Source organism: Vigna unguiculata, chromosome 11, assembly GCF_037176805.1.
Source record: "Vigna unguiculata cultivar grain cowpea cultivar isolate G323 ecotype 2 chromosome 11, ASM3717680v1, whole genome shotgun sequence".
NCBI classification, from domain to species: Eukaryota; Viridiplantae; Streptophyta; class Magnoliopsida; order Fabales; family Fabaceae; genus Vigna; species Vigna unguiculata.
In genome coordinates, this window is record NC_140802.1 from 37,624,240 (window position 1) to 37,640,175 (window position 15,936).

Consider the following 15,936-nt stretch of genomic DNA (forward strand, 5'->3'; position numbering starts at 1 on the left):
TAAAGTAAATTAATTTTTTCAACCTTTAAAAGTATAATTATTAAGATTGTTTTCACTTTGGTAGATGTGTATCAATCTAGTTTTCGCTATAAAAAAAATGTTAATTTCATCTCAACTTTTGAAAAAAGTGCCTCAATTAGACAAGAATTACTAATACTCAATCAAGACACTTTTTCGAAAATTGAGATAAAATTGAGACTTTTTAAAAATGGAAACCAAATTAATACACCTCTACTAAAGGTGAAGACCATCCGAATAATTAAATCATAATTTCATATATTGATATGAATAAACCGAAATCTTCATTATCTACTTGTAAACGATTTTATTATATGCTGAATAAGAAATAGTCACACCATTGTGTTTTCAAAAATTGAAGGATTTGATTGAATATTTTTATTAATAAAGAAATTAACTTGAACAAAATAAAAAATAGTGAAAGTTATTAAAAAGAGACATTAAAATTATAGTAAAAGAAATCTTGCAATTTCTGTGTTGGGAGTTGTCCATACACGAAGATATGCTTAAAACAGTTTAAAACTATTACTGATCCCTTGGCATGACGGTTTGGTTCTGCTACAACTGAAGGAAACTGATGCCAAAATTTTCACGCTATTCTGGTGTTTTCATATTTTCTGTGGTTGTCTTTAAACAAAGCAACCAAATAAACTATAAATAAGTGCAGTAAGAAAATGATGAGATGCAGAGAAAAGAAGGAAAATGATGTTGAATATTGAGTTCCAAATATCAGGGAATTGACTCATGCCACAGTAACAGTGTAGATGTGGATGGATGAAGTAGGACAACAATTTGGTTTTGCCATGTAGGGTCAATTCTTTATTCCACTGTCTGCACCTTTTTTCCCAATATCTGCCATCATGCATGCACCACATTTTGTTTCCATCCAAAACACTATTTTCTGAATGCACCTCCTCATTATCTTAAGTCTTATCTACATCGTTTAAAAAGTAGTATGCATTAGATAAAAAGACATCTTGTATATTTCACAATTGCAAAAAAATTAAATAAAAAGTATGAATGTTGTCAATTAAAAAAATTTATTTTCCCTCATTTAATCAACGAACCTATCCTTTCACTTAAAAAAGGGAATGATTTGGTTTGACATCCAATTCCTGTCCTCTTGTATGGTTGCCAGCTATGTTCTTTTGGCTTGATGGTACATTTTAATTGGAAAAGCAAATGATTTCAAGAAATTTTCTTATATTGAAACACTCAAAATCTTAATAATATAAATGAAAACAACTTCTCAAATCAATTCAATTTGCAATCTAATTCACAATAACAAAATTATAAATTTTATATGTGAATCTTTAAGCCATGATAACATTTAATTTTTTATTTTATAATAAAAGCACAAGTTAGGAAATATTTATATATGTTTAATGTAACAAAATGAGGAGTTTTTTTTAGTAAGCAAACTCATCCTAGTTTAATCATGTAAAAGATATAACAAGTTTATACGGTTGAATATATATATATATATATATATATATATATATATATATATATATATATATATATATTTTTTTTTTTTTTCTCTTAGCATGTTTGAATTTTTTTTACTTAATGGATGAATGAGTTGATGGTTCATAAATCCGTATATCATATGTTCTCTGTCGTTCACATAGTCTTAATATACACTTGAAAACATAATGAATTGATGCAAAATCAATTATTTAATTAATATAACTTATAAATAAATGATGTTTAAATGGACTTATATCATTCATAATCGAACAACCAATATGTTTAACTTTTAATTGCCTCTTGTGATCTCTAATCATTATAAAACTAATTAAATAACAATCAATTATAAGAAAATAATTAAATAACAATTAAGGACAAAAATAATTAGTTATTATATTAATTAATTTAAATATCAGTTTATAAATTAAAAATTATTGGTATATAAAATAATCTTTATTATAAATAAAAAATTATTAGTGATTTTTGAATTAGAATATTAATTGGTCTTTAAAATTAACTACTAAGTTTCAAACACAAATAAATTTAAATTAATTCACAAATAAATTATAATTTTTTTATTAATAAAAAAAAAGACTATTTTAGATACTAATAATTTTTAGTTTATAAATTGATATCTAAATTAATTATTATAGTGACTTTTTTTTTTCTCTAAAATTGATTGCATTATATGCATGTGCATATATAACGGGATGTCACTATTTAGTAGTGTCTCATGGCTATGGGTGAAAACGTGAGCAACGATCAACGGCCAGCCCACAAAACAGGGGCGGATCGGTTGACATTTTCAACTTGCTAGTCTGTTTTCGCCTGATCCACCCAGCTTGCCAAACTTGCGGGCCAGCCTGCCCTGATCCACTTACTCTTTGTTTTTTTATTATTTATGGCTTAGTTAGTCGAATGATACTCACTTTTGTGGATGTGTCAGTTTGGTCCCGTTTTTACAAATGTATCAATTGCGTCCCAATTTTTGAAAAAAATGTCTCAATTAGGTCCCTTTCATAACAAAATTATTAACATCGTTAATGGTGTGTCATGTATCAATCTTTGTTTTTTTTCATTATTTATTTTCTTTAATTTTTTAATTTTTTAATTTTTTTTGCCATGTGTGAGGTCCCTAGTGTGATATGTGACATTGACATTACAACGTGACAAGGTACTGCCACATGTCACTGTCATTACCAATTGTCATTGTCTTGATTTCAATTTAGTCCTAACATATGCCTATTTGTTTTAATTAAAAAGATTAAATTTTTTATATTATACTTTTGTAAAGATGTAAATATCCAACACTATTATAATTAAAATCATTAACCCTTATAAACTAAGTTCAATTTATTAGTTATACGAGAGTAATTTAACATGTAATTGTAATAATTATTTTAATTTATCCAATTAAAAATATTAATTGATCAATTAAAAGCTTAAAAAATATTTGTGTGATTTAAATATTTATTTATAAGTATATATACAAAAAAATTATAAATACAAATTAAAAAAAAAGTGGCAAGTCAGCCTACCCGCTAGCCTATCCTGTGGCGTGGCGGGTTGCATTTTCCAGTTTATTTTACCGTGCGGCTAGCCTGGCCTGTTTTTGGTGAGCTAAGGGCAAGGCTAGCCAAAATAGGGCAGGTCGGTCCATTTTGCCACCCCTACTCATGACATGTATGAGAGGTTTATGTCTATTAGACATGTGAAAGTGAGCCAACCTGGCTCGCACAGGTTGGCTCACCATGAGTCGGGTTGAAAATGAGTGAAACCAACCCGTCTCACTTTATGGTGAGCCAGAAACTTTACAACCTGGCTCAACCCACCACGAGTTGGTGGGTTAAGTGGGTTGGCTCACCAACCCACAGAAAAAAAATATTATGTATTTATTTTTAAGTATTCAAATATTTAAATATTTTTTTAAGAAACCCATGACATGACAATCATAGTAAAACTCAGAAACAATGTCTTCATCATGCTCACCACCAATATATGATGAATTGTTTTCAAGAAAGTGTCCACATAGTCCAAAAAAATATGGTTAATATTACACATTTTCTGTCATGTTATTCAACAAAATATAAATAAAAAAAACTATACATTTTTATCATGCCAAGTTAGAAAAAAATGTTTATAAGACAATTGCTTGAGTAATTTATATAAAGAGTATAGTTAAAGATTAAAGTATCAGCGTATATAACTATTATTGAGCAACATTCTAGCATTTAAAAATATGAAATTGTGAACCTATATAATTGGGGATAGTAAATAATTATTAAAAAAATAAAAAATTGTAAAAAAATGTTGGTGGGTTAAGTGGGTCAACCCACCCTCAACCTGGCTCGAACTTGTTTAACTCATAGGTTAAGTGGGTCGGGTTGAGTTCAACCCACTTTTGAAAAAACTAATTTTTTCTCAATCTAACCCGGCTCGAACTCGTGGTGAGCCGGATTGGCTCACGGGTTGAAACCCATTTTGACATTTGTAATGCCTATGGCCATAATGCCTTTCACATTATAGGATTGCCAGTAAGTAAAAAATTATTTTTGAGAAGGAATTTGTCTCTAACATTTTACGTATTTGTATGTTATATGTAATAACATAAATAGAAAAATGTTGATTTGTTTGAAAGTAATCTAAGAAGATGTATAAGGTCAGGAAATCAAACACAGCACAAAAAATATATTTTATCAATCACTTTTTTCAGTAGCTAAAAGGTTTTAACAGGTTGTGAACATGTTTAGCAACCAAAATAGTGACCATACATATAACAACTCATTTTTCTATGGCTAATCGGTCAAAATTTTATTAATTTTTAAAAAGTGTTTTATCATTAATTCGATCACAAATATAAATTATATAGTAATGCAAATATTTTGTTGCTAATGGGTAAGATTTTTAACGAATTTGAAGTCATTTTCGGTGGCTAAATTGATGGTAAAAAGTAGAAACATTTAACAATAAATATTTTTTAGTTTCTGAAGAACAAATTTGAATATTTTAACAATAGAAATATCAAAATTTAATCAGGTTAAATGATAGTCAACCCCAATATATAAAATAGTAAAGAGAAGTATAAAAATGAAGTATACATATTACATGATCCAATTAATATATAATGCATTCACTTTGTATCTCATGATTTTTCATCAATTGCTCCATCTTTTATTTAAGTGTTCTCTCCTTGTCATCCTTTGCCATAAGTACAACATTTAACTTTTGGATAGTTTTACACATTTCTTCTATTTGATGAACCATTGGATCTTGACTGATACTAAAGTAAGCACATGTGAAAGTAGTTGATGATTGTTTCTAACCAATCATTTCCTAGCAAGTGTATTGATACTTAGCAGTATCAACAAGCGTCGTATCCACATGGTTTTAACAAGTATATTGGTAGTTTGATTTTTGGGTTTTATGTTTGTGATAGTGAATGGAAGTAAAAATAGATAGTAGTTATTAGATGGATTGAGTGGAGTAGGGACTATGACTTGATTTCATCCCATCTTCTTCTATTACACCATTACCATCTTGTTTACTTATTTTGCAAATCATTCAATGTCCTAGGAGTACTCTTTTTATGTAGATATAGGTTCACCCCTGATACACTAGAACCTAAGGACTCTAAACCTAGTGTGATTCCTCAACTCCTGGTAGAATGGGTCATTGTTTTAATGTGCAAGTATAGGAAAGTATATTTCATTTTGTGAAGAAGAGCCTTCTAGCATGCAATGTTGGGTTTATTCTTGATGTGATTTTTATGAAGAAAACATATGACAACCATTAAATTATAACTTAAAGTTTAAACATACCTCAAGGTCATGTGTCTTATCATTGAGTCATTCTCTAGTACTTAATTTCTTTGTTATCTCTAAAAGCTCCCAAATAGTTAGTGGTCATTCAAGTTCCTAGCCCACATATATTTAAACACAAAATAAAATTGAATACCTAAATCTAGTATATTGTATATTTAAATTAAATATATAGAAAATATAAAGATATATTAAGATTACCATTTTCACAAAGTGAGTTGCAGTAGATATGGAACCATGATAGTAGTTAGGCTAAGACTCCTTTCTCAGTAACTCGATTTACTTTGACAATGACACCACTACTTGTAGGTCCAAGGTTGCTCAAACATTTAGTGGAATTCAAATGCCCTTATTTTGACTAGTCCTAATTTTGTTCATTGTATTTTCATAATATGTGAGCCTTTTGGATAAAAAGTGAATCTTATAACTTGCACTTGTTCTTGATCCCATCTATACTCTTTATGCATGAAAAATTAGCCAGGATGCAAAAATAGTAGAAATATTAAATAACATTTTAAATGTAATTATAATGGAAATTACCTTAAATTGTTGTTAGTGAAAAACCAACACGGCAAGTGCACCGATCGCACATAGCAAGTAATAAGTATTTTATCATTCTCTCCTAAGGGACTTGTGCAACGCATGACAACTCTCGCAATTCACGACTCAATTAGACACAAAGTTTACACAAACACAATGAAAACTCTTTTTGTATTTTATGATACAGTTGGTGTGCAACAAGAAATTAACATAGTGTATTTACAATTTGTCAAGATTAGACTTCAACCATTTCATTCTCATGCATTCTAAATTATCCCAATTCCATATTCATGTTAAAATCAATTCACAAGAATACTCAAATCCTATTCCTAGAGCCTTTGATCCTATGATCACTCATAAAGTTTCAATTCCTTGAATCCTCGACAAGTGAAATTATGCATTAGTTTCAAGAATCTAAGATTACTAATGAACCAAGTTCTATTTCTAGATACAAGCATCCATTTGGTATTTAATTTCAAATCTAGATTCTAAAGATGTTTCCCAACACCTCAAGAACCACAAACAAGCCATGGGTGATTAAACCACAACAAGCATTAAGTATGGAAATCAAATACTAACATGAATTGGAAAAGCATATAAACTAACAACACAATTTTACACAAAAATTCAATGTTTTACATCTAATCTCAACAACTAGAATTGGCTCTCTATGGTGGAGAACCTAGGATTTTACAAAATTGAAGAATAGGGAAGAAATTGGAACCATAAAGTAGAAACAATCCCTCTCCCAAGGTTCTTGAATACTGCTTCATGATTTAATTGCGCCTCCCATTCACATCTCTGCCTCCAATTTTGTAGCCCATCATCCTCTCCAACCCAAAAGGGGTAAAACCTCCATAGATGAAGAAGGAAACCCAAGAAGGAGAAGGGAGAGTTTCCCAACACCCCTAATAGCCTCCAAAAGTCTCTCCCAAGCACCCAAGGTGTTTCTCTTCGTGCAAAATGAGGAATTCCCTAATACTCTCGTAGAAACATGATTAAATAACCATATTCGCATATTGGGGTCGATATTCTCGCCCAGCGACTTCATTCTCGTCCAGCGAGGCCTAAAATTGACATTTTCAGACATGTAACTCGCTGGGCGAGCCATATTTTGCGCCCAGCAACTCAAATATTGTAGTTCTGGTGTCATTTTCGCCCAGCGAGCCACCAGATCGCCCAACGAGTGACCCTGACGCCCAATGGTCGCTTTTTGGCCTTCCAAAGGTGGTCCAAGGCAGTATATACATATATGTGAGTCCTTTCTCCATGTTTGCAGTGCTGGACTTGATCTCGGTGCCCCTTGTAACATCCCTAGGGAATATTACTTAGAAATAAATATTAAAATAAATAATTGCATTAAATAGCTATCTCGATAAAAATCCCAACGCGGGAAAATTTCAATTATTTAAGATAGCGCGCCAAAACTCATAACTAAATTCATAACTGATTACAAGTTACCAAAATTCGTATTTAAACATAAATTACAATTTATCAAAGCCCTAGCACTACTCCCATGCTAGCCCTCACTCCGCCAACTGAGCATCCTCAGCACCACCTGTATCAACATCTGCTCCCGTGTAACGAATTACACGATCATCGCCACACACAAACAGAAAGGGTGAGCTGAGAAAATAAAATAACAAGAATGTAAACACAAGATAGATCATTTACCCATCTTATACGTTATCTATAAACCTTGGCCAAGACCCTAACCCCAAGACTTAACAGTCTTCAAGTCATACAATTGGTTAGCCTTGGACTCGGGAATCTGATGCTCACACGAACCTGCCCGCTCGTGGTCCTGCCTCTACGAACCTCCCCGCTCGTAGTCCTGCTCTACGGACCTACCCGCCCGTAGTCCAACACATGTGATCCACCAGCCCCCGTACCTCCCCGCACGTGGCATCTCTCAACGTGAGCACGGAACATACGAACCTCCCCGCTCGTATCCCCACGTGAGAGTAACTTGATATGAACCTCCCCGCTCATATCATCACATGTCACACCATCCATGAACCTACCCGCTCATGGCACAACATCTCCCGATCCAAGCAAAGCATCATCGTCAGTCAAAACAACGCACCCGGAATCAAAGAACATCAGCGTCTCCGCCTGGCTCGGCCCACTCGCCGCCAGGCAAAACTGTTCTAGACCGCCTGGCGGTATTCACTTCCCGCCAGGCGCCAGCGTCCTCTCTCGCTAAGGCTATCGCCTGGCGGCTATCAGTAGACCGCCAGGCGCCACACCAGAACAACACTTTTCTGGTTTATGACACTCCAGTTAATCCAGTTTACCATTTAAATCCCTTCCATAGATCGCATAAGAACCCCAATCTCAACCCTCACATAGGTGAACCTACAATTATCGTATGTAAACAAATACATGTACCTCAACTAGACTTTTGGTTACATACTCACTCTTATGGACCAATAAGGACTCCTCCTTGTGGTTAGTCTACCCCAATCGTGGTTAATCAAGTGTTTATACACTAATCTGACAGATCCATTTGTCCAACTCCTCCAAATAATAAGAACATTGTCCCAACAGTGACTCTCCATACATCCCTCAAAACCCGTCACGATCATGCGACACTTGGTCATAGTGATATCATCAATAGTGGCTTTTTCTTTCACACACTTATAACATCATACATTCAAGCTAACATACGTAAGTTCATATAGTCAACATGTCTTAGTAAGCACTACCAAAAACATACTCATCAATCACACATCTATATATTTATATATATACATTCACCAATCAAGGCCATACCAGCACTTGAGAACACTTAATCATCCATTAGTAATCATATTATTAAGTTATTAAAACAACAAATCATGACTGATGTATATCTCTAGCTGAAGACGTCCAATTCAAATCTCCACCGTTCAAAGTGAAGAACAACGTGTTGTGAAACACCTTACAAAATTTCACCTAAATCGGACGGTTAACGAAGCGGAAAATGCAGTTTTTCGAAAACTGCGCAGACCAGAAAAATCGATGGCGCCTGGCGGCATGAACTAGCGCCGGGCGGTTCCTGTTCCACGAAAAGTACGAAAAACAGCGTTTTTCACGAATCAGACACCACGCTTCACTGATATGGCGCCTGGCGGTAACCAACGTGCCGCCAGGCGGTTCCTGCTGTCCCAGGAACCCCAATATTTTTCTTTGCACCTGCGATATTTATCAACTCTTACCATCATCCAGACTTATGACTACCAGCACTCAAATACAACGTTACAGATATGATGACTCCAATCTAGTGTGCAATTCAAATCATAATATAATCGTGACCTCCACCCTCATGCGTTCAATCATGAGCGACTCCTCACGAGTGGTCTAAGTCCCGCTATCATGCCATTCTAATCCAATTTCCAGTTAGCATCACATACAATCAGGTCAGCAAAATATGATTTCAGAAATCACAATGACCTTTCGCACAACAACATCAAAAAATTAGACAAAGAACACAAGCACTGTCACGCCGCCTGGCGGATATTCATCCCTGCCAGGCGGTTTAAGTCACCCAGAAGCCAATGCACTCACAAACTGTTGAACCGCCTGGCGGCACATGCATGCCCGCCAGGCGGTTTCTGGGCAGAACCCAGAAAACGCGAAAAACCAGTACAGTTAAGGCAAAATTTCATACGCTTATGATCATTCAAGGCATAACAAGACGATCATGGAAAAGAAACACTCGAAAGCAACTCCCCTTACCTGGAATTCGCGCTCCAAATTGAGATTCCCACTCTCCTTGCACACCTTTTCCCCTTTGCTAAAAGAACCACTCTGATTCTTCTCTCGCGACCTTCCTTCACGCACCAGAATTGTTCTTTCTCACTCTCAGAGTTATTTGCACCTCTCACAGACTGATTTTCTCCTCTCCTTCTCTCTTCTCTCTCACTCTTAATGTACCCTAATTATTCTCTATTTTACTAAAACGAAATTTATTAAAAGAAATATGGTTAAGGCCATTCAATGGCTATCACCCATAAATTTTCAGCTTCCCCCCACATTACCTCTCTAGTATCTGCTAGGTTTTCCAATCCTTTCATATTCATGCTCAAAGGAAATTTAGCAAAAAGAAAACTATTTAGTTCTCAACAAGGTTTGAACCCACACTCATGCATACACCAAACCAAGGCCAAACCCCTCAACCAACACATGTTTCATGCTAAATCCTACAATTTTAAGAGTTTATCATCATCCATACGAGTTCAATATATAAGCACACAAAAACACATAATTTAAATAACATCCAAGTGGCACACATAGGACTCGAACCCAAGTCCTCACACACAATAAAGTACTCTCGACCACTTGAGCTAGTACTCTTCCATGTCATAGCTCCTCGCATTTATTGCTTTAAATGTTCTCGCTACCCGTCCTAATTAAATAATTAATTAAATAACTATTTAATTTTCCCGGGTCTTACACCCCTTGACATGATTATTTGTGTAAAAGTCAATCTTTCCTGTCCAATCATGCTTGCTTGAGTTTCAACTTGTTTTCCTCCACCAGAATTGCTTCCTATTGTTTTATTTCACACACTCATAATAGAGATTAGAAGTAAAAAAGTATAAAACAACTAAAATACGAAATAATGCAAAAACAACATAAACTAGAGGATTAAATAAGATAAAAGTTATGTAGGAGTTGATTTTATTCACGAAACTTAACATCAATAAAAGGTAGAAAACAACATTATCAATTGTCCAAACCTTTTATCTCAAAGCTCAATTCAAACCTTCTTCTAAGTGGGATTGAGTTCATCAAATTGTTACTTGGTGATGTGTAGGATTGCACTAGAAGGATCATTTGTTGGTGTAAGTTTGTATTCAAACACGTTGTTAAAATGATAGATTCAAGCAATAACACATTGAATAATAAAAATTAAATTAAATTTAACTCATTATCGTTTTTCAGCATAAAACCAGGGCCTTTAATCAATAACATTCATACTTAGGTGTAAATGCCCCCTATAACGGTGAATGTTGATTCATAGTGGACTTTGTAGAAAATGTAGTAAGAAGTTAGGTACCTTTATAGATAGGGCGTGCAGACTCTACGATTGTTGAACAAAAGAATTAGGAGAGTTGGTCTTTGATAAAAGCTCTTTCGTCAACACGGACAGTTCGACCATTAGGCTGTCTAAGACTACCACCTTTATATATCTTCTAGTGTAATCTACAAGTAAAACTTATTGCATTTATAGAGTAATCGAATTAGAACAATCAATTTTCAATAAACAAATAAGCTAATTATGATAAAAATGTTTAAACCCTATCGTGTTTTTCTACACTCAAATGTGACAATTATTTTGTCTCTCGCTTACTATGATTATTACAAATCACAATCATATTAATGTAAAACATAATTATCATAAATCAATTTTAATGCATGAATTATCGAAGAGTCATTGTGTCATCTAAAATTAGTATCAATGTCACCCTCGTGTACTTCTCTTGTTCTTCATCTTTGTTTCTTTGATTTAGTATTTGTATACTTATTTATTGGCAAGACAATCATGAACAAATTCTAGAACAACATGTGACACTACTTTAAATTCTAGAAGCTCATATTATTAGTATGGAGTCTTATACTCAACTTAACTTATTATATTATTATTATTATTATTATTATTATTATTATTATGAGATTTTGTCTTAATTTCTTTCAACCAACCTTGGTGTCCCTCTGGATATTTAGTTATAATAAACACGCTTTGCTTATTGTGCAAATATGAATGAATCATATGCTTTATTATATTTGTGATTGTTTTACTTGAATGATTTTATTCTTATTATCTACTTTGATTCTTATATTAGGAGTATTATCAAACCATGGAAAGAGAACTAAATTCATCATTAGCAAGCTAGTATACTCCAATTAAATAATATTAGACAATATTCCATAGAAATCTTACTATAATCATTACTTTCTCCTACATAAACACCATTTTTAGAGGAATTTATTCTTCCACTCAAAAAAATGTAAAATTTGTATCCATTGATTACATAAATAGAACATGATTCAACTTTTTTCTTAGTTCTTTCACTAACTAAAGATATTGAAAATAATAGAATGAAAGAAATGAAAAAAAAAAAAAACTCTAGTCACAGTGAAGCGGAAAATCTAAATTTCTTAAAGTTGAAAACTTCACAATAATTATCTTACTATTCTGTGATTTTGTCCTTTTGAAGAGAAATTAGCTTAATGTGAAATACGTAGTACATTTTATCACAAAAAAGAAAGAGCTTATTTATATATATATATATATATATATATAAAAAGCAAGTTAACCTCTTTGTTTAAATAAATATTAAATGACACAAATTTCATTTGAATATACAAGATGAATAAACAACAGATCCCCAATAAATATTTATTATTGAAAAATAAAGTTTTTCTTTTGTTTTGGTTTTGAACAAGTAAAGGTAAAGTTTTTTCTTGAGAATATGGTACGTGACCTACTGAAAGGCCACTTTTGCATTAGAAGAAGCCCAAGAAAATCCCCTCATTTGTGACCTTATCTTTTGTCGCCTAAGAGTGTCTCTTGCATTGCAATTTCCTGTGTGTAATACCATTTCTTCCAAGGCTTTTCCATGCTTAAGAAGAAACTTTGCAAGTGCAACTTCATTCTCATAATCAAGAAATCCATGAATTTTTACCACTTTCAAGTGTTGTAGAAAAGACTCCAGAGTTCTGATCTGAGACTCCCAATACTGTTCCCCCTCTGTGATAGTCACGTCCCACAAGTCTCTATTCCATTCCTGAATTCGATCAAAACGATAATCAAACTCTCATCAAGTGTAATTTTTTTTTTAATTGTAGTAATGCATTGTGCAGATGAACAAGCTTGAAATAACAGTAATAATGTTATATTGCTTACTTTTCTTTCAATCCTATATTCATGAATGATCTTGAGAATCAAAGTGTTGAGAGTGGGAGAGCTCTTGAATAGACATGTCAATCCCGGAACATTACTTTTGTTGAAACCAGTTTGCAGTTCTAAATGTTTAAGATCATAAAATGGCTGAAAAAGGAGGTGATTATTTGACAGAATCTGCAAGCAGCAAAAGAAAGAAAACGAAGGTTACGAATCTATGTTTTTCACATTCAACAAGTTAAATGCAGGAAAGAGATTCAGGAATGTGATGTATATGCAGACAAATTTTGGGATGAGCTTAGGATTATGATCATCAATCGACTATAATCATGAACAATGGACTATATATGCATCATTGATCAATTACAAATTTAGACGAAATTGAATTAGAAACTTAAGGTAAATTGACCTCATGATTGAGTATGTTTTAACAGTTCTAATATAATTGATTGATTCACGGTTTTCTTACCATTCAAATTCGCCTAACTCAAATCACTGTGTTATTATGAGTAAGTATTACTCTTGCAGAAGAAAGCAGAATTCTAAAAGTTTCATATATCTGAGTGTGAAGCATGCACTACTCCTAAAGAGAAAATGAAATTTACCTCAATAGTTTGCCTTTCAAGACACAAGGAATGCACACGAGACAGTCCAGATAATAATTCAACAGCACTTTGAAGCTTACTCTGACTATTATCTCTCGTCAATATAAAGAAACCAACTGTGACCTCATGCAACACATTCCAAGGCTCAAACATAGCCATATCAGTGACTGCATTATGCTGCCAACACAAATGTTGAAGCATTGGTGCATTGATCTTCACCCAACTCTTCTCACTATAGGCAACAAAACATTTCACCAATCTCATTCTCTCAAGTTTTGCACACGAGATATCCAAACCCTCAAGCGCATAACACTTCTCTAAGTTCAAATCTACAAGGGCCCTACATCCAACACGAAGATATTTCAACCCGAAACATGCATCAAGGGTGAGAGTTTGAAGAAGAGGAAAGGATGATTCAGAGAACAAATCAGTGAGAGAAGGTTGGTTGTTCAGAATAACGAAGGAAAGAGACAAGGTTTTAAGAGATTGAAAGCCATGCCTCATAACTGATGATGGAGGCAAACGAAAACCTGATCTTAGTTTCAAAACCCTTAGCGATTCACTCCCAATAATACATCTAGGAAAGTTGAAGTAATCATCTGTACACACTGTTGACGCTTCGATATCAAGCTCTCTAACGTTATGCCTAATAGCCCTACGAATCAAACCATTTAACCGTGAAAAACTCAAACGTGCACGAAAACAAAGAACCCTAATGTCCGAGTGTTTGTCACGAATGGAGAGAACTTGTGTGATGAAATCCATCCGCGACGAATCCAAAGGTTGCCTTGGCTTTTCAAACTCCAAAAATTTAACATTTTTGGAAGAGATTTGAAATGGGTCAAGGGTTCTGAAATCAAGGTCAGGGAAAGTGCACCATAAATGTCTCCATCTTTTAGAAAGAATGCTCATTTGTGCAACACATTTTATGGGAAGAAGGAAAAGAATTTGATGAAGAACTGCATCAGGGAGATCACTGATCCGATCCGTGGCTGCTTTGGCATCGTTCGCTACAATCTGAGCCATTTTCTTGCGTTTTGCAGATCTTGTTTCCATTGGATCATCTCCCTGTGGTTGCTTCTTTAGCTATGCAATAATATCTGTATTTTTGTGGGTTTGTATGTTCCATCTTTCTGGTTCCTCAGATTTGAAATTTTCAAAAGTCAACACAGTGAAATAGGAGAGTTTGTTTCGGATCTCAAAAATTATAACAGTCTATAGATTCGGAAGCTCCTTTTGCAATTTGTTATATGTACTTATGTTCGTTATAATTTATATAAATATATCATACTTATAAATTAAAAGTATAAAAGAGAATAAGTTAAAAGAAAGAAAAGGTTAAGAAAGTATATAATCAGATAATAGTTTGGTATGAATTTATTTAATTATTTGAATAATATATGTTAAATTTGTTAAAGTTTAACCCAAGTGGGAGAAGGGAAAATCACAGTTTTAAGTTATGTTTTAATTTATATCTTCAAAGTAAGTATAATTTATTTAATAACAATATTAATTAGAATAAAGTAATTATTGTTTTAGTTCTTCAAGTTCGCCTTAAATTCTAAAAAGTTCAGTTTATTTGTTTAAAATTTTAAAATAATTAATTTTGATTCTTTTTGTAACAAACTATCAAAAAATCACTGGTGCATATTTGAAATTTTACTTCGCCTTATAGGTCTCCGAAGCTTATAAGGCAATCCAATAAGCAAAATTTCAAAAATGCCACCACTGTCAGCATTTTTGGCTTTGGGTGTTGAGGGACCGAAGCAATAAAGTAACTTTAGGCCTTAGTTATTAATTGAACTGAAGTCATAAAGTCGGTTAAATGCTCAAATTGCGAAACCCTTTTACTATTCTTCTCAAAACTTGTTGCGCTCTCTCTGCCACCACCAGCTTCCAACGTTGTTGTCGACCAGTCGTCCGACGCCGGCGTCGTCTCTGTCTCACCATCCATTGTCGCCGATTGAATCTCCGTCTCTCGCTGCCAGTGAGTTCGAAAAATGAGTTTTCCTTTGCGTTTTGTTTTTTTCTGATGATGAAATATACCAGCTATCCTTGAATTCAATGTTACGGTGATAGCAGTATACAACATTTTGGGTGAAGCTTGAGGATGTCGTAACAAACCCTGAAAAGTGTAGGATTGTCTAATATGTGTCTTGCATTTTTAATTTATTTTTTGTGTGGGTGAGTGAAAAATTATTAGAATTTTGTTGGTTATCATTAGCCCGATTGTTTCTTCGTTAAGTCACGGACTATCATTTTTTCTTATAAAAATGAATTTGTAGCAGATTTTATGGCCAACCAGTTCCATAAGGAGCTTCTATAAAATATTCTCTATTTTTCTCACGGAATATCTTAATGTAGGAGATAAACTTCTAACTTTTGTAATTATTATAATTAGCAGAATATTCTTGCATAATGGGTAAGGCATAATATATTATGCGGAAAATATTATCCATCACTGAATTTTTAATCAATCACTTTAAAGTTGCATTGCATTGAAGCCAAGCAATTAGAACTTTTGCGTTGTATAGAGATACTCTATTTTATCTGGGGTTTTGTGAGCAAGTGCTTATATAATTTATACATGAAA

General features: G+C 33.4%; 1 protein-coding gene across 1 annotated transcript; it reads right to left on the reverse strand.

Annotated features, from left to right (window-relative positions):
- Window positions 1-12,193: 12,193 nt before the first annotated feature.
- LOC114168138 (Protein with RNI-like/FBD-like domain) lies at window positions 12,194-14,473 on the reverse strand. Its single transcript, XM_028052871.2, has 3 exons — window positions 13,344-14,473; window positions 12,742-12,915; window positions 12,194-12,622 (listed from the first exon to the last, which is right to left on the reverse strand). The coding sequence occupies exons 1-3, from the start codon at window positions 14,397-14,399 to the stop codon at window positions 12,320-12,322; spliced, it is 1,533 nt and encodes a 510-aa protein (XP_027908672.1). The 5' UTR covers window positions 14,400-14,473; the 3' UTR covers window positions 12,194-12,319.
- Window positions 14,474-15,936: the final 1,463 nt, after the last annotated feature.

Excerpts from the sequence above, each read along its gene's own strand:
- LOC114168138 (XM_028052871.2), bottom strand. The coding sequence starts at position 14,399 with ATGGAAACAAGATCTGCAAAACGCAAGAAAATGGCTCAGATTGTAGCG. Across the intron at positions 12,916-13,343 it reads TTGAAAGGCAAACTATTGAG|ATTCTGTCAAATAATCACCT; the intron begins GTAAATTTCATT and ends TGCTGCTTGCAG. Across the intron at positions 12,623-12,741 it reads AATATAGGATTGAAAGAAAA|GAATGGAATAGAGACTTGTG; the intron begins GTAAGCAATATA and ends GATCGAATTCAG.